Source organism: Saimiri boliviensis, chromosome 17 (genome assembly GCF_048565385.1).
Source record: "Saimiri boliviensis isolate mSaiBol1 chromosome 17, mSaiBol1.pri, whole genome shotgun sequence".
Lineage (NCBI taxonomy): Eukaryota > Metazoa > Chordata > Mammalia > Primates > Cebidae > Saimiri > Saimiri boliviensis.
Window position 1 is genome coordinate 67690718 of NC_133465.1, and position 19378 is coordinate 67710095.

Below are 19378 nucleotides of genomic sequence, written 5' to 3' on the forward strand. Positions count from 1 at the left end.
ATCTTTGTGCTGTCTGTATAAATTCCGTAATGTCAGGTTGTCTACCTTAAATAAACAAAAGAACATTTATTTTAAAAAAAAGAAAAAAAGAGGCCGGGCACAGTGGCTCACGCTTGTAATCCCAACACTTTGGGAGACCAAGACGGGTGGATCACAAGGTCAGGAGTTCGAGACCAGCCTGGCCAACACAGCGAAACCCTGTCTCTACTAAAAATACAAAAATTAGCAGGACGTAGGGGCACGGGCCTGCAATCCCAGCTACTCCGGAGGCTGAGGCAGGAGAATCACTTGAACCCGGGAGGCGGAGGTTGCAGTGAGCCCAGCACCACTGCACTCCAGCCTGGGCAACAGAGCTAGACTCTGCCTCAAAAAAAAGAGAAAAGAAAAAAAGAAAGAGCGTGCCAGCTGGGATTCTTGGACCCCTGGTGGCCTTCAGCAAATGTGGACAGCGTTGGTGTGAGGGCTTGAGGAGTAACACAGAAAGGAGGGGGTCTGTGTGGCCCTGTGTTCGCCACTCAGGTGCTGCCACATCTCTCCAGGTGTGGGGAGAGAGACACGGACACACTGGGAAAAGGCCCAGCCCCCCACGCACCTGCTCCCCTCTTCCCTGGAGGGGCACCCCACCTCCTGGTGGCCCAGAAGTCTGGTTCAACTCTCCCGGGGTCCAGCTCACCTGGGTGGACTCTGAGCCTCAACCTGGCACACCTGCTCTTGTTAATCTGCACCTGCAGCTAACGAGGGGCGTCTGGAATTCTTCCGGGTCAGTCAGCCCGGGACCCCACACCTGTCTCTACAGCCTCCACTCCCACTCCAACACACACAGCCTGCCCGGCCTTCCCTGCGCCGGACCCTCTGGACCGGCTTTTCTTGGGATGGAAGTGGAGACGGATGGAAGCGAGAGGGGGCTGGAACTGGATTAAACTTTGCTCCCCACCCGTCGCCCTGAAAACTTCCTTTCGGTTTGCACGCTGCCATCTTTTTTTTTTTTTTTTTTTTTTGGTTACAGGGTCTTACTCTGTCACCCATGCTGGGGTGCAGCGGGTGCAACCTCTGCCTCCTGGGCTCAGGCGATCCTCCCACCGCAGCCTGTGGAGTAGCTGGAACTACCAGTAGCTGCCACCACAGCCGCTCACTTTGGTTTTTGGTTTTTGAGACAAAGTCTCCTCTGTCGCGCAGGCTGTATTACCTGTCATCCCGGCTACTCTGGGGTCACAGACATGCGCCACCACGCCCAGCTAATTTTTTAATATTTTTAGTAGAGACGGGGCTTCGCCATATTACCCAGTCTCGAACTCCTGACCTCAGGTGATCCACCCGCCTCAGCCTCCCAAAGTGCTGCGAATACAGGCGTGAGCCAGGGCGCCCGGCCTTGCGCACCGCACGGCCCTTCACAGCCTCGGGGCTCCGCCCAGACCAGGAGGAACAGGGACGGGGTCTTTGACCCCACCGTACGTTTAGCCCCGGGGAGGAGGAAAGAGTGGCAGGCCAGGCAGGGAGGGGTCTCCAGGGTGTGGCCTGGGTTTTTCAGTGGGATGGGGGAGGGGGTGCTTATGAGCCTGGGTGGGTTCTTGGGAGGTGGTGGGCTTCCTGGAGGCGGCGGCGGAAGGGCAGGGGCAAAGAGGGTGAGCGGTCCTCCGTCCGTCCCTCTTCCTGGGGGACTCTCCCTGGTTGTGCTGCGGCCGGCGTAGCCCGGGGAGGAGACCCCCGACCCGGAGGCGGGGTGGACACAGGTGCGCCGCGGCCAGAGCCCCTCCCGGCCGCTAGAAGCGCCGTCCCGAGGCCCGCTCGTTGCTCGTGAGGGCCGCACTTTGCCCTCGGTCCCTGGCGGCGCCTGGCCACGCCCCCGGCGGGCGGGGCGGGGCGGGGCGCCGGGCAGGTTTCTCGGCGTTCCGCGGCGGCGGCGGCGGCGGCGACGGCGACATGGAGAGCGGGGCCTACGGCGCGGCCAAGGCGGGCGGCTCCTTCGACCTGCGGCGCTTCCTGACGCAGCCGCAGGTGGTGACGCGCGCCGTGTGCCTGGTAAGCCCGGGGAGAGAGGGCCGGGGCGCCCCTGGGATGTGCCCCCCGCCGCCGCCAGGCCCGGCGGGGCCGCGAGCCCACGAGCGCGACAGGTGGCGGCGGCCGCGTCCCGGGCCTGGCGAGGCGGGTGAGCCGGCGTCCAGCGTCCCGAGCCCCGCCTTCTCGCCCTCCACAGTCGGCCCCGCTGTCCCCTCGGGGTCGTGGGGCCCGCCACCCACTCCACCCCCAGCCTCGCGCCCCGACGCGGGGTGTCCGGAGGCTCCGCAGGGAGCGGGCCCTTGCCCCGCTGGCAGTGGGAGGAGCTTGGGGGCAGCTCCGGGACAGGTGGCCCGCACGCCCCGACTCCCAGCTTGGGGAGTTGACCAGCACGGGGCTTTCCGAAGCCACGTGGGTGAGGGAGGGGGCAGGGATGACCCCACGCCCTGAAACAGGGTCTCCTTCCCACTCGGAGCAGGCAGCTTCCCCCTCCCACCCGAAGTTGAGGGACCCCAAGATGTACCCCCTCCTTATAAGCTGGGAAATACCCCCAAAACCAGGTTTCGGGGGCCACCAGCGCTGAAAGCTGGAGGAGGTGTCATGAGGGGCAGACCGAGGCGGGCCTGCTGTACCCAGACCATGCCTGGGACTGGAGCTTCTGAGGCCTCCCAGGGCGCCCACACACCCTCCCAGCCAGGCCGTGGGGTCTGACCGCCTCTGTCCTGGGCTGTGCCCAAGAATCAGGTGCCCAGTGGGTCGGGATGGCAGTGCCAGGAGTCCTGGATGGGCACCCTGCTCCCAGCATCCCGGAGGTCCGGCTTTGTCTCCAGCTGGGGGCGGGGCCTGTGACTGCCAGCTCCAGAGCCCTGTGGAGAGCTCCCTGGGAGGGCTGGGGAGGACTGGCAGGGGAGAGGCCTGGGGCCATCCCAGACGGAGCCTGATGCCCACAGACCTGTCCCACACCTGCTGAGGTGGAGCAGGCATGGGTGGTGCCCTTGAAGTCTAGGGAGGTGGCATGGGGCTCTTTCCAAGGGGCTGGAGCCCCCTACACTCACCCTGGGTTCTCCAGGGGTCTGAGTTCAGAGCTGTATCCACAGGCCTGAGTCAGGCCCCTTGGAGTGCCCTGTGCATGCAGGACCCTCTGTGGGATGGGAGACAGACTGGGCTCTCTCAACCAGGAGGGACCAGGGTGCCACAGAGACTGGAAGTCCTTGTGTGGAGACAGCTGTCCGGGCTGAACCAGGGAAGGGTTAGAGGGGTTTCCAGGAGATGTAGGCAGAGGGCACACCTTGGCCGTCCCAAGAGGGCCTCCCCACCTTCACCAGGGTGTTCCAGCAGAGGCTGGGCGCTGTAGAAGTGACTTGGGCTGAAGGTGTCGGAGGCTGGCTGAGACTCTGTGGCTTGGTGGCCTGTCTTGCTTAAACCTCTTTCAAGGTGAGGTTGGGCTAGGGGTAGAAGGACTGCCCTTCATCCATTAGGTCCCTGAGCAGGATGAGTCCTGCAGGGAGGCAGCTGGAGCAGGAGCCGCCCCCTGCCTAGGTCCCACCATTCCCCACCCCTCCCCCACCCCGGATTTCCAGGGACAGGCCCCTGGTGCCTGGAGAGTCTGATCTCCGGGTGTACCAGGAAGCACTTTACTCATCAGCTCACCTCCACAAGTACGGAGGGGCTGAGATGCCAGCCTCCAAAAGGGGACAGCAGGCTGGGTGACGTGGCTCATGTCTGTATTTCCAACACTTTGGGAGGCAAGGTAGGCAAATCACCTGAGGTCAAGAGTTCAAGACCAGTCTGGCCAACATGGTGAAACCCCATCGCTACCAAAAATACAAAAATTATGGCTGGGCGCAGTGGTTCACACCTGTAATCCCAGCACTTTGGGAGGCCGAGGTAGGCAGATCACCTGAGGTCAGGAGTTCAAGACCAGCCTGACCAACATGGTGAAACCCCGTCTTTACTAAAAATACAAAATTATCTGGGCATGGTGGCACATGGCTGTACTCCCAGCTACTTGGGAGGCTGAGGCAGGAGCATCGCTTGAACCTGGGAGACAGAGGTTGCAGTGAAACCGAGATCATGCCATTGCACTCCAAACTGGGCAACAAGAATGAAACTCCATCTCAAAAAATAATAATAATAATAATAAGCAGGCATGGTGGTGGGCATCTCTAATCCCAGCTACTCAGGAAGCTGAGGCAGAACTGCTTGAACCCAGGAGGTGGAGATTGCAGTGAGCCAAAATCACACCATCGCACTCCAGCATGGGCAGCAAGAGGGAGACTCCATCTCAAAAAAATCAAAAGGGGACAGCAGTGGTTGGCGAGGCCAGCGTCTGAACACCCCGTCAGGGTCCCCGCCGTGTGCGTCCCCAGCCCTAACGGATCCTCCCCTCCTGCAGGTCTTTGCCTTGATCGTGTTCTCCTGCATCTATGGCGAGGGCTACAGCAACACCCACAAGTCTAAGCAGATGTACTGCGTGTTTAACCACAACGAGGATGCCTGCCGCTATGGCAGTGCCATCGGGGTGCTGGCCTTCCTGGCCTCGGCCTTCTTCTTGGTGGTCGATGCGTATTTTCCCCAGATCAGCAGCGCCGCTGACCGCAAGTACCTGGTCATTGGTGACCTGCTCTTCTCAGGTATCTGCCTATAGCACCTCCATCTGATCTTGGGAGGTGACTAGGAGGGGGAGGCATTAACTCTAGGGCTCCCTGGGTCCGGGGTGGGGGGGTTTGGCCTCTCTGGGAGGGGCAGGGAGCAGCTCACTCCTCCAGGGCATTTTTAGGAAAGGGTTTTCAGCTAGTGTCTCTCCTTGCTTGCATAGCGCCAGCCCTGCCTGGAGTAGCTAGCAGCTGAGCGGAGCCCCAGCACACCCAAACAGATGGGCTGTGCCTCTTCCCTGTTGTCCCCTGAGCTGTCTGCTGGGACCCACTGTGCTGAGGCCCCAGTACAGGTGGGCTTTGGAGGCGGATCCCAGCTGGGCTTCCAAGTCCTCCTCTCCATGTTGTGGAGGCTCCCCGGAGGCTCCTGCCTAGGCCCTGCCCTACCTGCCCATGTCCCCTCCCAGAGTCCTGGAAAGCCCCTCCCCTTCCGTGGAACTGACGCCCCACCCGTTCCCCCCCACCCCAGCTCTCTGGACCTTCCTGTGGTTTGTTGGCTTCTGCTTCCTCACCAACCAGTGGGCGGTCACCGACCCGGCGGACGTGCTGGTGGGGGCCGACTCTGCGAGGGCGGCCATCACCTTCAGCTTCTTTTCCATCTTCTCCTGGGTAGGTGGGCCAGGGGCCGGTTCTTGGGTAAAGGGTGGTGGAAGGTGGGGTTCCCTACCCACCTGTACCCGTGTGCTCCCCCTGCAGGGTGCACTGGCCTTCCTGGCCTACCAGCGCTACAAGGCTGGCGTAGATGACTTCATCCAGAACTACGTCGACCCCACCCCAGACCCCAGCAGTGCCTACGCCTCCTACCCAAGCGCATCTGCGGACAACTACCAACAGCCGCCCTTCACCCAGAATGTGGAGAGTACCGAGGGCTACCAGCCGCCCCCTGTGTACTGAGAGGTGGCCTGGGTGGGAAGTGGGGTAGAGAGGGCCCTCCCCTCTGCCCTGAACCTTCCCGAGAGCCTCCTGGAGCTGCCAGCCCCTCTCCTTTGCCTGTCACGTCCTGTGCAGCTGACACACAGCTAAGGAACCTCCCTGCCTGGGGGGCTGGCAGAGCCACACCCCAAGTGCCTTCGCCCAGAGCTTCGTCAGTCACTCACTCCTCCAGGGCACTTTTAGGAAAGAGTTTTTAGCTAGTGTTTCTCCTTGCTTTTAATGACCCCAGACCCGCCTGAAGTGGCTAGGAGCCAGCAGGCACCCACATGCTACTGACCGTGCCTCAGCTTTCCCCCAGCCCAGGTCAGGCTGTGGGAGCCACTGTTATCTGTGTTCTCTGCCAAAGACTCTTGCAGGGGCCTTACACCTGCCCTGTGCATCGGGGTTGGACCAGGCTCCTGCGTCCTCACTCAGGTTTGCTCCCACTATGCCCACTGCTGTATGATCTGGGGGCCACCACCCTGGGCCAGTGGCCTCTGGGCTGCCCCCCACGGTGTGGGGCAGGGCTAGTGCCCACAGCACTTCCTCCTTGCTCCCACCCCTGGCAGCAGGGAAGGGCTTTGCCTGACAACACCCAGCTTTATGTAAATATTCTGCAGTTGTTACTTAGGAAGCATGGGGAGGGCAGGGGTGTCCCATGCCCCATGGCTCCCACTCTGTGCCGAATGTATTATAAAGCCTTGGGGGCGATGCCCAGCCCTGGGATGCTGTTTGGAGAGGGAATAAATGTTTTCTCATTCAGTCTCCATTGCCATTGGTTGAGCCAGAGCCTAGGAGTCAGAGGAAGAGACTCCACTCTGGGTACACCCTTAGGGGCTGGCTTGATGAAGCTTGTAGTTTACACAAGGCAGTGGCAGTGCGCCCTCTCCAGCATGCCTGGCTGGCCCCCTTTCAATCTGGGGTCGCATTCCGCACAAGCCTTTCATCCAGCTCTTAAAATAGCAACTGTGCTCATCTTGTTTACAAGATGATTTTTCTGGCCTGCAGTGCCAGGGTCCTGCTGCTCCCTTCCTAGTGTTGGGGTGGGGGTACCTGGGAGTTACCCGCTGAATGCCCTTTCCCAGCACTGAATGAGGGGTACAAGGGGTAAGGCCACATTTCTGCCTTCCTCCAGGGCTCAGCACCTCTGCACCCTTCCTGGGTCACAGCAGGAAGTGGGCCCCTCGGAGATAAGGCCCATCTCTGGAAGAGGTCAGCGCCCTAAAGCAACTCCCGGCTTCCTCTTTTGAGCAATGACAGAGTCGTCAATGGCAAGTCCCGAACCCGAACGTTTAAAAATCCCCAGTACAAAGTAACAGGGCGCTGCTCCCAACCACACCCGGTGGCTTTGGCTTGGGACACATCACTAGCAAAGGGGAGAGGAAGGCTGGGGAGGCCCTGGCAGTGGTGACCCTGCCTGCCCAGGGCACACCCCACCCCAGCAATGTCTGAGCCCAAGTGAGCTGCCAACAGCCCATCTCTGAGGCACAGCTGAGAGGTGTCTTGACTCCTGAACTACCCAGAGTGTGTTTCACAAACAAAAACTGACCTTGAAGCCCCAGCAGGCAGGTATGTGCCTCGTCCTTCCAGCTGGGCCCTGGGCTCCCCTGTGCAACCATTTTTGTCCTGACACTGGCCCAGACAGGAAGGCAGACAATGTTCCCCTTAGGACACACCCCATGATCATTTCTTAGTTAACCGGCTGTGGTTACGAGATCAGTATTACTACAAAAAGATCTGGGGGCCAGGCCCAGTGCCTCACACCTGTAATCCCAGCACTTTGGGAGGCCGAGACAGGCAGATCACTTGAGATCGGAAGTTCAAGACCAGCCTGGTCAACATGGTAAAACTCCATCTCTACTAAAAATACAGAAATTCGCCAGGTGTGGTGGCACACACCAGTAATCCTGCCTACTCGGGAGGCTGAGCGGGGAAAATCACTTGAAATGGGAAAGTAGAGGCTGCAGTGAGCTGAGATGGCACCACTGTACTCCAGCCTGGGTGACAGAGAATTCTCTATCTCAAAACAAAACAAAAAGATCTGGAAGAAAATCCCCACCCACATCAAGTTGGCGCTGTCCATGAGACCCGGGGAAACCCAGCTTAAAGAGAAATGGGCGTCCACCAACCAGTGAATTTTAAATTAATTAATTTCATACACAACAGCGGAGACGTTGACCCTGCCCTCTCCCCACGAAGAGACAAGCACCTATGATCCAAGTCCCAGCGAGGCTGGTGCCACCCATGTGAAAGATGCTGTCGTTCCTGTGGAAACCATCACCAGAGGTAGGAAGGGCTTTGAGCCCAAAAGGAAGCAAGAGGGCATGAGTCCAGGCCATCCTCAGGGAGGGCAGGGGCCCATCCCAGGCAGAGGGGCCTAAACCTCTATGGCCCAAGGCTTAAAGATGCTAGCGGAAGCTTCCCAGGGAGAACAGAAACTCAGCAGTGCAAGCCACAGAGGGGAAGAAGCAGGCTGATGTCAACAGCGTGTGGCTGTCCCTCACCCCAAGCAGGGGGAGTGTGCCAGATCCCAGGTCACCAGGCAGGGCCAGCTCCAGCCTGGGCAACCGTCCCAGCAGCAGAGAGGGAAGCTAAGCAGGCCGGTGGGCAGGAGAGGAGAGAGCACGCGGCAGGTGGGGCAGCCGCACAAAGGCGACTTCCCAAAGGCCGAGCGAGGTGTGGTCACCCTCCTGGGGCGGCCAGGCAGCATGGAGAGCAGTGTCCACTAGGCGGCAGTGGCTGGAAGAGAGTGGGCAGCCCTTCCAGGCCTCTCAGTTGGTGAAGCTACATTGCAGAATCTGCTGCGGGGTAAAGAGCTTCCTGGCAGCTGTGGCCTCTCCTGGCTTTCCTGGCACGGGGCAGTTCTCTTTGTTGTCCAGCCCGGCAGCCTGGCCTGAGGCCTTCTTGAAGTAGCAGAGGCGACACACAGAGTGATACTTGTCTGCTCCTCCAATCACTTCAACCTAGCCGCAGGGACAGGGGATGGGTAAAGGGCCGGGACAGGAAGGAGACAGAGCCACACCCCCACCCCACCGGCCTGCAGGGAAGACGGGGGACCTACCTCCTTCTCCGTGCCAAGCCTCTTGGTGTAGGCGGCTTCCCGGAAGCACTCCATGCATACTGCGGTCAGCTTCACCACGCTCTCAGCCAGTGGCACCAGGTTCAGGATGGTCCCGAATGCCTGCACTCCCATGGAAAGACAGTGGGTGCTCAGATACCTCACCAGGCAGGGTTTTCTTTTAAACCCTTTGATTCACAAGCACTGAAGCCAGGAAAGTTTGCTCTGACCTTAGTCCTCCCCCCAACCCCCAGAGCACCATGCCCAGCTCTGTCCCCTTGCCAATTCAAACCACCTGCCGCAACAGATGGCACCTGGTCTGCACAGACCAGGGAGTCCCTAGGCTCAGGCAAGGCCTGGTCTGAGCGGCTCGGTCGTGCCCCTGCAGTGGCTGGGGCCTGGCCACCCGGGGCTGGTGTCTCTGTGCACTGTCCTGTGCCCACCCAGAAGCCCACTCCCCTCCTGGATCCACCAAGCTCCAGACCTGGATCAGACCCCTTACCTTCCTCTGGAAGGTCCCGTCCAGTGCAGCCACAATGACCGTCTTCCCAGCGTTGGCCATGGCCTCACAGAACTCCACGATGTCAGGGAACTGGAAAGGGCAGGTGGAGAAAGAGCGTGAGAGCTTCCACCCTAGCAGCAGCTCCCTGAAGCCCCGGCGAAGACGCTGCCAGGTCCTACAACTCCCGACATTCAGCCTGGAGCAACTCTAAATCTTCCACGAGGCTCCCCAGGCTGGGGACTGTCCGTCTGTGCCCTCCCAGCAGACAGCAGGCACATCCACAACTGCCCAGCCCCTTCGCCCTGCAGCCAGCTTCTGCTCCAAGTTCAGGTGCCCAGGACTCAGCATCAGACTTCTACACCTGCTGTGCTGTTTAACACTGCAGCGGCCAAAGGCTGGGGCCAGACACCTGCTGCCTGGGGCTCGGACACTGCTGGGAATCTGTGTGACCTTGGCAGTGACTTAAAGTCTCTGTGCGCGACCTTGGCAGTGACTTAACGTCTCTGAACCTGTTTCCTCTTCACTACGAGATAGCAAGAAAGGTCCTGTTGTGTAAGGACAGAAGGCACTAAGTTACACACATGCACTTCAGCGAGTAGCTGGGCGTTTCCTGCTCTTGCCCCCCCACTTTTAAACGGGCAATGTGCCTTGAGAAGGGGCGGGGGTCCTACTGGCCATTTACAGAGCAGGATGACACAGCACAGCCTTCTAAATACAGGGCCGGCACAGAGCACATTTACTGCCCACATCAAATTTCACTTTGGCCCAGGGAGAGGCTGAAACTCTAGCACAGGCGTCCCCAAACTTTTTACACAGGGGGCCTGTTCACTGTCCCTCAGACCGTTGGAGGGCCGCCACATACTGTGCTCCTCTCACTGACCACCAATGAAAGAGGTGCCCCTTCCTGAAGTGCGGCGGGGGGCCAGATAAATGGCCTTAGGGGGCCGCATGTGGCCTGCGGGCCGTAGTTTGGGGACGCCTGCTCTAGCAAGCGCTTTGGTGATTCTCATCAATCAGTCATATTGCTTTTAGCTGGTTGAGTTCACATGTCCAGACTGGCCTTTGGGTTGGCTGAAGCGGGGCTGTTCCTGTCCTTGGGCGCAGGTCTCTCTCCCGGAACCCCTCAGGCTTTCCTCAGCCCAGGTACTGAGGTTTGAGGTTATTAAGACGTGAGGGCTTAGCAAGGCGAGGACTAGGGCATAGCCAGGAAAATTCCAGTAGGATCCAGGTGAAGCCCAACGTGACCGACTGCGCTCAGCAGACTGCAGGGGCCTCTAGAAAGGAAACCCAGAGACTCCAGCATGCCGGGCCCTGCCCCGCCGCGCACCTGTTCCGTCTTTTTCTCTGAGGACTCATCACGTGTCACGAAAATGCAGCTCCCAGTCTCGATCCCCATTACTCAAGCTGGAGGTCAGTGGCTCAACCATGACTCACAGCCTGGACCGACAGGGCTGAGCTGATGCTCCCACCTCAGCCTCCCAACTAGCTGGGACTACAGGTTATGTGCCACCACATCTGGCTAATTTTTGTATTTTTGGTAGAGGCAGGGTTTCACCATATTGCCTGGGCTGATCTCAAATTCCTAGTCTCAAGTGATTTGTGTGCCTCGGCTTCCCAAAGTGCTGGCATAACAGGCGTGAGCCAGTGCCAGACTCTAACTTTTTCCAGATTAAACTTAAGAAGTCTCTAATCGAAAGGGCTCCAAAACCTCAAACGTTTTGAGTGCACGCCACAAGTGGAAAATTTTGCACCTGACTTTATGGGACAGGTCGCAGTCAAAACTCTGGCTCATGCCCAAATAACCAAATAGCATACAAAATCACTCCCAGGCTTTCTGAATCAGATGTCTATAAAACCTAAACGGATCTTGTTTTTACAGTTGGGACTCATTCCCAAGGTCTCATTATATCATATACATGCAAATATTCCCAAATCTGAAAAAATCAGAAATCCAAACACTTCTGGTCCCAGGCATTTAGGACAAGGAATACTCGACCTGTATTACTTGTGTAGTAGAACAGAAAACAAAAAAAGGTTTTGTCTTTTTTTTTCTTTTTTGAGACAATCTCTTACTCTGTCACCAGGCTGGAGTGCAGTGGCATGATCTTGGCTCACCACAACCTCTGCCTCCCAGGTTCAAGTGATGATTCTGCCTCAGCCTCCAAAGTAGCTGGAATAACAGGTGCGTGCCACCACACCTGGCTAATTTTTGTATTTTCCATAGAGACAGGATTTCACTATGTTGGCCCGGCTGGTCTCAAACTCCTGACCTCAAGTGATCCGCCAGCCTTGGCCTTCCAAAACACTGGGATTATAGGCGTGAGCCACCGTGCCCAGCCAGAAAAAAAGTTTAAAAAATCAGAGCCTCCACTATTGCCAAGCAACCCTGCAGGCCCGCCAGACACTGTGCAGCTGTTGATGAACACGTGGGAGAGGTGCTGGGGCCAGGGTGCTCACCCACCACCGGCATCTGAAGCATAGCACCCCCAGCTAGTGGCTTTGGGGTCTCCATATGACTCTCTCTTGGATGCCAACGACTTCTACAAAGCAGTGTGAGCACCTCTGTGCCTCACCCGGCATACAAAGCAGCACAGAAGCTTCTGACCCAGGGCCTTCCTCAGAATGGCATGGTGGCTACTCTGTGAAAGGCTTTCCCTGCTGACCCAGAAAACAGGAAGGAACAAGGCAGGTCAGGCTGGGCTTCTTCCACTGTCCACGTAGACAATGAAGGAGGGAAGGACAGTCCTTCTGTGGGGCCCACATGCTAGGAACCCCTCTCCTCCATCTAGAAATGCTTGCAATGGGAAGATGCTAAACTTCTAGAAGGGAACAAGGGTACACAGAGGCCAGAGCAGAATGGCATAAGGCTGATGTCTGGATAGGGGTGTCATAAATACTCCCTGAGTGAACTAAAGTTACTTGCGGGCCAGGGAGGAAGTAGACTGAGAAATCCCTCCTTCAGGCTGGAACAGGGGACAGGACTTAATCTGCTGGCTCCTGACTCGGGGCATCTGGATGTTAAGGAAGAAGGAAGGAGAAGGGAAAGGTTTCTGCCTGGGGTGTCTGGGTCAGCATCTGTCAACAAGGTTTACGCAGAGCCAGGAGAACAGAGCTCTTGAGCAACTCACAGCGGCAGGTCCGAAGGCAGGGAGAGCCTTGCCAGAGCTGAAGCTTCCTTGCTCTTCCTTGTTCTGAGAGGGCCATGCCCCAAAAGCTGATGCAGAATCCCTGGATGCATTCCAAGGCCACAGTTTGGGAGCAAAAGAAAACAGCTGCAGCCCTGTTCCCAGCCTGGGCCCACCTTCTCACCTGGAGTGTCTCAGCCACACAGCGGCAACAGCATCTCCGTGGTGCAGAGGCATGCGGGTGCCCAGAAGCGCACCTCTGAAGGTCAGAAATGGAAGGTGCACACCCAAGCGGGGAGCAGATGCCAGCTACCGGGTGGTCTGGAACCCACAACGGACACCAACAGCTTGGAGTCCAACTCCACACGGTAAGGGACCCGTCAGCCTCCCCATGGGAATGGAATTTGGGGCTGTGACTCATAGAGAATGTTGGGTAAGAGCAGAACGAGGAAGGCAGGACTGCCCAGCTGGGGGGAACAGGCCCTGTGATGTCCGGGCAGGGTTTTCCAGCCGGAGCAGCCTGGCTCTGTGCTGGGAGGCAGGGTGGGTAGAGATCTTGAACCACTCACCAAACAAACTCATTTATTCTTCCTCCAGGGTATAGAACTAGACTAAGTATACAGTCAAGGGTATAAAAATAGACTAAGTGTACCCGGGCACGGTGCCTCCCGCCTGTAATCCTAGCACTTTTGGGAGGCCAAGGCAGGCGGATCACCTGAGGTCAGGAGTTCAAGACCAGGCTGGCCAACATAGCGAAACCCCATCTCTACTAAAAATACAAAAAAATAGCTGGGCATAGTGGTAGGAGCCTGTAATCCCAGCTACTTGGGAGTCTGAGGTGGGAGAATCACTTGAACCTGGGAGGCAGAGGTTGCAGTGAGCTGAGATCGTGCCACTTCACTCCAGCCTGGGCCACAAAGCAAGACTCTGTTTCAGAAAAAAAAAACTAGACTAGGTGTACTAGACTAAAAGTATAGGTGACCCTGTGCCCTGTGCCCAGATTCTAGTCTTTGTGTTTATGTTTATATCAAACCACCACACTGTATACTTAGAGGCAATCCTAAAAGTACCTAAGGGGTTAAGTCTGCTAAGCCCCTTGGGAAGTGAGTTTCAGTTTCATTCATTTGTGATAAACTAATAAAAATTTTAAAAAACTCCAAAGTAAAGGAAGGAAAACTAAGATAACAGAAAATAACCCAGAAAATCAACCAGAGAATGTGTTCTGAGGAAACAGAAAAATCTAGGAAAAGTATAAGGAAAGATTTTTCGAAACATAATGGAAGGAACAGCATAAACTTAAATATAACCCCACAGTAACTTGTCAAACAAAATGGAGGATTCTGAATTAGAGCAGCAGGTATAAAGTCATTGAAACAAGACACACTTTGGAAGATGGAATCCAGAATACCTCAGAGAGGGACGAGGAGAGAAATACCTGAAGATAATGGCTCCGTCTCTTCCCCAGAAATGATAAGGCATACCAGTTATAAAGTTGGATACATGAAAACAAAGCTTCCCCTGGACACACAGTGCTAATCGAGAACAGACAGAATGCCTGACCAGAGGTAACCTTAACCATTAGACAGATGGTGGCCTTCCCTTAAGCAAAAACACAGCGACCAGCACTACTACTTTTCAGAGCAACAGGATCAAGGCTGGGCGAGGTGGCTGACACCTGTAATGCCAGCAATTTGGGAGGCCAAGGCAGGTGGATCACCTGAGGTCGGGGGCAACAGACCGGCCTGGCCAACATGGTAAAACCCCATCTACTAAAAATACAAAAATTGGGCTGGGCGCCGTGGCTCACGCCTGTAATCTCAGCACTTTGGGAGGCCAAGGCGGGCAGATCACGAGGTCAAGAGATCAAGACCATCCTAGCCAACATGGTGAAACCCCATCTCATAAGTAAATAAATAAAGCAAAAATTAGCCAGGCGTGGTAGTGCATACCTGTGATCCCAGCCACTCAGGAGGCTGAGGCAGGAGAATTGCTTGAACTCAGGAGGTAGAGGCTGCTGAGTCGAGATCACGTCACTACACTCCAGCCTAGGTGACAGAGCAAGACTCTATCACATACACACACACACACACACACACACAAAGGCTGGCACACTGGCTCACACCTGTAATCTCAGCACTTTGGGAGGCTGAGATGGGCGGATCACCTGAGGTTGGGAGTTCAAGACCAGCCTGGCCAACATGGAGAAACCCTGTCTCTACCAAAAATACAAAATTAGCCAGATGTGGTAGTGCATGCCTGTAATCACAGCTACTTGGGAGGCCGAGGCAGGAGAATTGCTTGATTGGGGAGGTGGAGGTTGTGGTGAAATGAGATTTCGCCATTGCACTCCAGCCTGGGCAACAAGAGCAAAACTCCATCTCAAAAAAAAAAAAAAAAAGGCAAAATGAAACCTACATGACTATGACAGGGAAACTAGAAACGGGCCTTCAGAGAGTGTTCCAACACCAGCTGTAGCTATTTAACCTTGTTATTTTACTAACAGATCAGACAACCTCCAAACCAGTGGGGGAAAATGGAGGACAGAGCAGGAGCTGGCAGAAGAGTGCCACCAGGACAAACCAACTCACAAACTGCCCCTCGTCAATGCCTATGACAGCCACTCCCAGGGCCTCCTGGGTCACATCTCGGAGCAGGCAGGCAGGCAGCGCCTCCATGGTGTTCCTGGGAAGAGAAAGCCAGAGCGTGAGCGAAGCCAGGCGGGCCAGGGCCAGGATGCAGTGGCCAGGGAACGACCCGCGACGTGCAAAGCCAGATCAGTGTTCACCTAGCAGGGATTTTCCCACAACCTATGGGACAGGCCCTTGTCCAGAAAACCAGTTAATTAATTAATTAATTAATTAATTTCCTTGAGACAGAGCCTTGCTCTGTTGCTCAGGCTGGAGTGCGGTCGTACCATCTCGGCTTGCTGCAGTCTCCACTTCCCAGTTCTCAAGTTCAAGCAATTCTCCGGCCTCAGCCTCAGGAGTAGCTGGGACTGCAGGTCCATGCCACCATGCCCAGCTAATTTTTATATTTTTCTTAGTGAAGGGGTTTCACCATGTTGCCCAGGCTGGTCTCAAACTCCTAACTTTATGTGATCCGCCCACTTCGGCCCCCCAAAGAGGAAAACCAGTTATTTATAAAAGCCAGTTCACTTGATGCTTTGGATTAGAAATTAGTAGTGTCCAATACAAAGCTCAGTGAGACTAGAAACTCTTCCACTGTTGAGTGAGCTGGGGGCAGACAAGGTCAATTTCATCAGGTACCAAGCCCATAATACCATTAGGGGCCGGCCAAATGTTTCCTTTTAAAATTCACAAGAATGAGTAACTAGAACTGGGCCTAGGTTATACTTGTCCTTCTATCAACTGTATTACATAATATAAATTTTTTTTTTTTTTTGAGACGGAGTTTCGCTCTTGTTACCCAGGCTGGAGTGCAATGGCACGATCTCGGCTCACCGCAACCTCCGCTTCCTGGGTTCAGGCAATTCTCCTGCCTCAGCCTCCTGAGTAGCTGGGATTACAGGCACGTGCCACCATGCCCAGCTAATTTTTTGTATTTTTTTTTTAGTAGAGACGGGGTTTCACCATGTTGACCAGGATGGTCTCGATCTCTCAACCTCGTGATCCACCCGCCTCGGCCTCCCAAAGTGCTGGGATTACAAGCTTGAGCCACCGCGCCCGGCTGCATAATATAAATTTTTAACATCTGTCAGGCACAGCAGCTCATGCCTGTAATCCTAGCACTTCGGGAGGCCAAGATGGGAGGATCACCTGAACTCGGGAGTTCAAGACCAGACTGGGTAACACAGTGAGACCTTGTCTGACAAAAGTCTAAAAATGAGCTGGGCATGGTATGCACCTGTAGTCCCACCTACTCAGTGCACTGAAGTGGGAGGATCACTTGAGCTGAAGGGTTTAGGGTTGCATAATAGCGAGCTAGGATTGAGCCATTGCACTCCAGCCCGGGTGACAGAGACCCTGTCTCAAAACCAAACAAGCGGCCGGGTGCTATGGCTCACACTTGTAATCCCAGCACTGTAGGCCCCTCAGCACCAGCGTCCCTGACCTCTACACATTAAAGGCCAGTAGCATCCCCTCCCGCTCCAGTTGCAACAACTAGAAATGTCTTCAGACATTGCCAAATGGACCCTGGGGGCAAAATCACCCCCAGATGAGATCCACTGGCTCTAGCCCAGGGAATGGAGTGGGCACCAGCTCGCCAAGCACGGTGGAACGTGTGCTGGTCTGAACCGGTTCGTTCAATGCCTCGCCAGCATGATTGACCATCCCCACTAAAGAGAGCTCCAACGGTGTGTCCTGTGCCTTGTGATTTTCTACTGGACAGGACCGCAGGGGCAGGGACTGACCGGTCATGTGTGCAGAAGCTGCTGCTGTAGCGAGTGTCCTTGGCATACTTGATCACCAGGCACTTGTACTGAGCGATCTGGAAGCGACGAACACGCCTCATCAGCTCCGTACTGCGAGAGGAGAGAGGGTCAGGTGAGGCCCACGGCGGAAGGAGTGGGAGAAGGAGACCCCCTCCCCAACAAGCCTGGCTCCTCACCACCCGCCTAGTGGTATGCAGCCTGAGCCTACCACAGCCGGGAAAGAACAGGGCAGAGCAGGCAGGGTGTAAGATCCCTACTAAAAATACAAAAATTAGCCAGAATTCTCTATGGGGAAGGTGTCCAGGAATGACACTCAGGTGGTCCCAGAAAGTGTGGGAGGAGCAAGCTTCTCCGGGATGTAGTGGGGAAGGCAGAGGGGCAAAGGCCACACATGTAGAGGGGGCCTGCAGCTGCATTCCAAAGTAACCTCATCCCAGAGGTGTTCCCAGAATTCAGAGCTTTTCTTTCTTTTTCTTTCTTTTTTTTGAGACGTAGTTTCGTTCTTGTTACCCAGGCTGGAGCGCAATGGCGCGATCTCGGCTCACTGCAACCTCCGCCTCCTGGGTTCAGGCATTTCTCCTGCCTCAGCCTCCGGAGTAGCTGGGATTACAGGCACGCACCACCATGCCCAGCTAATTTTTTGCACCTTTAGTAGAGACGGGGTTTCACCATGTTGACCAGGATGGTCTCGATCTCTTGACCTCGTGATCCACCCGCCTCGGCCTCCCAAAGTGCTGGGATTACAGGCTTGAGCCACCGCGCCCGGCTCTTTCTTTTTCTTGAGGCAGAGTCTCACTCTGTCGCCTAGGTTAGAGCACAGTGGTGCGATCTCAGCTAACTGCAACCCCTGCCGCCCGGGGTTCAAGCAACTCTCCTGCCTCAACCTCCGGAGTAGCTGGGATTACAAGAGCCTGCCACCACACCCAAATAATTTTTGTATTTTTTTTTCAGTAGAGACAGGGTTTCACCTTGTTGCCCAGGCTGGTCTCAAACTCCTGACCTCAAGTGATCCACCTGCCTCAGCCTTCCAAAGTGCTGGGATTACAAGCTTGAGCCACCGCGCCCAGCCTAGAGCTTTTCTAAAGTAACTTCCGAAAACCTTTGTGTGCCGTGTCAAAATCACTTGCTTCTGGGTCCCAGAAGTCCACCCCGGCCGCGCGAGGTGGCTCATGCCTGTAATCCCACCACTTTGGGAGGCCGAGGTGGGTGGATCATGAGGTTAGGAGTTCAAGAACAGCCTGACCAACATGATGAAACCCCATCTCCACTAAAAATACAAAAATTAGCCAGGTGTGGTGGCGCACGCCTGTAATCTCAACTACCCAGGAGGCTGAGGCAAGAGAATTGTTTGAACTGGGGAGGCTGAGGTGGCAGTGAGCCGAGATCGTGCCACTGCACTCCAGCCTGGGAGACAGAGCAAGATTCCATCTCAAAAAAGAAGAAAAAAAAAAGTCCAACCCTGAGCCTCATCTTCCTGAGCCAGGGGTTTGAACTGAAGTGATCCCCAGGGCCACGTAAGACTGTTTGGGCAGGGCATGGTGGCTAACGTCTGTAACTCCAGCACTCTGGGAGGCCAAAGCAGGAGGATTGCTTGAGACCAGGAGTTCAAGACCAGCTGGGCAACAGAGCAAGACTCCCAGCTCTACAAAAATAAAATAAAATTAGCTGGGTGGGGTGGTGCACGTCTGTAGTCCCAGCTACTTGGGAGGCTGAGGTGAGAGAATTGTTTGAGACCAGACCAGCCTGGGCAACACAGCAAGATCCTACCTCTACAAAAACAAAACAAAAGGGATGGTGGTGGGTGGGTGGTTTACCCAGGAATCTCACTAGCTGGATCAGGGAATGGTTCTATCACCTCAAGAGAGCAGAGGCTTCCTGGCTTCAGACTCCTCTGTGCAGAAAGCCATGGCGTTTCCTTGGCCTTATAAGGAAACAGCCACATTGAAGAGGGGGGTACAGAGAGACCTGGCCTACAGTGGGCACACGGGGTTGCCCCCTTCCCAGGGGACTTGACAGGGAAGAGAGCTAAGCTATGATCGGCTGCGATCTGCTGTGACCAGCTCCAAGAGGCAGCGGCGTCCCCAGGGGAGGAGGGGCTTGACCCGGACGGAAGGGGGCGGAGGCTTCCTCTCGGACCGAATTCCAGGGAGGAGGAGAACCCCGGGCGGGAGCTGTGGGAGGCTGCGCTGGTCCTTGCAGGGGAAGCGAAGGAAGGGACAAGGGTCCCCGGGGAAGAGGAAGGAGGTCCACCCCAGCCCCGCGAAGCCGTTACCTTTTTCCAGAGAACATCGGCCCGAGAATCACCTAGGAGAGAAAGTGAGGTCACTTGGGGACCCGCCCTGCGCGGATGCCCGGGCACAGGCCGTCACCCCATCCCATCATCCCCAGCTCCGCACAGGCCCGGCCCCCGCACCTGGATCTGTCCCCGGGTCTTGCTGGGGGATCCGGGCAGCACGGTGGGCAGGTTAATGCAGCTCATAGTGTCTCCGGAAGTTCACGGATCCAAGAACGCTCCAAGCCGCCCCGCAGGAAGCCTCCGCGGCTCGCGCCTCCAGGGCTTTTAGCCACGGCGTGCTGGCCGAGCCCCGCCGCCCTGGGGCCAATCAGCGCGAGCCCCGCCGCCCCGGGGCCAATCAGCGCCCGCCAGCGGACCTGGCGGGAAATGTTATCTCAGCCCGCCCGGTGGTGGGAGGGATCCGGGACGCGAGCGCGGGGAGTGGGAAGACTCCCGGGTGGCCT

At 56.3% G+C, this 19378-nt stretch overlaps 2 protein-coding genes across 2 annotated transcripts; one reads left to right on the plus strand and one right to left on the minus strand.

The window, feature by feature from the left end:
* The first annotated feature begins 1862 nt into the window (after positions 1 to 1862).
* Positions 1863 to 6323, plus strand: SYNGR2 (synaptogyrin 2). The gene is made up of 4 exons (XM_039475731.2): positions 1863 to 2019; positions 4391 to 4628; positions 5119 to 5258; positions 5346 to 6323. The coding sequence occupies exons 1-4, from the start codon at positions 1921 to 1923 to the stop codon at positions 5541 to 5543; spliced, it is 675 nt and encodes a 224-aa protein (XP_039331665.1). The 5' UTR covers positions 1863 to 1920; the 3' UTR covers positions 5544 to 6323.
* Positions 5116 to 19350, minus strand: TK1 (thymidine kinase 1). Its single transcript, XM_003931682.4, has 7 exons — positions 19053 to 19350; positions 18912 to 18943; positions 16619 to 16729; positions 14835 to 14928; positions 9122 to 9211; positions 8623 to 8742; positions 5116 to 8524 (listed from the first exon to the last, which is right to left on the minus strand). Exons 1-7 carry the CDS (start codon positions 19116 to 19118, stop codon positions 8333 to 8335), a joined length of 705 nt encoding a protein of 234 aa, XP_003931731.1. The 5' UTR covers positions 19119 to 19350; the 3' UTR covers positions 5116 to 8332.
* Positions 19351 to 19378: the final 28 nt, after the last annotated feature.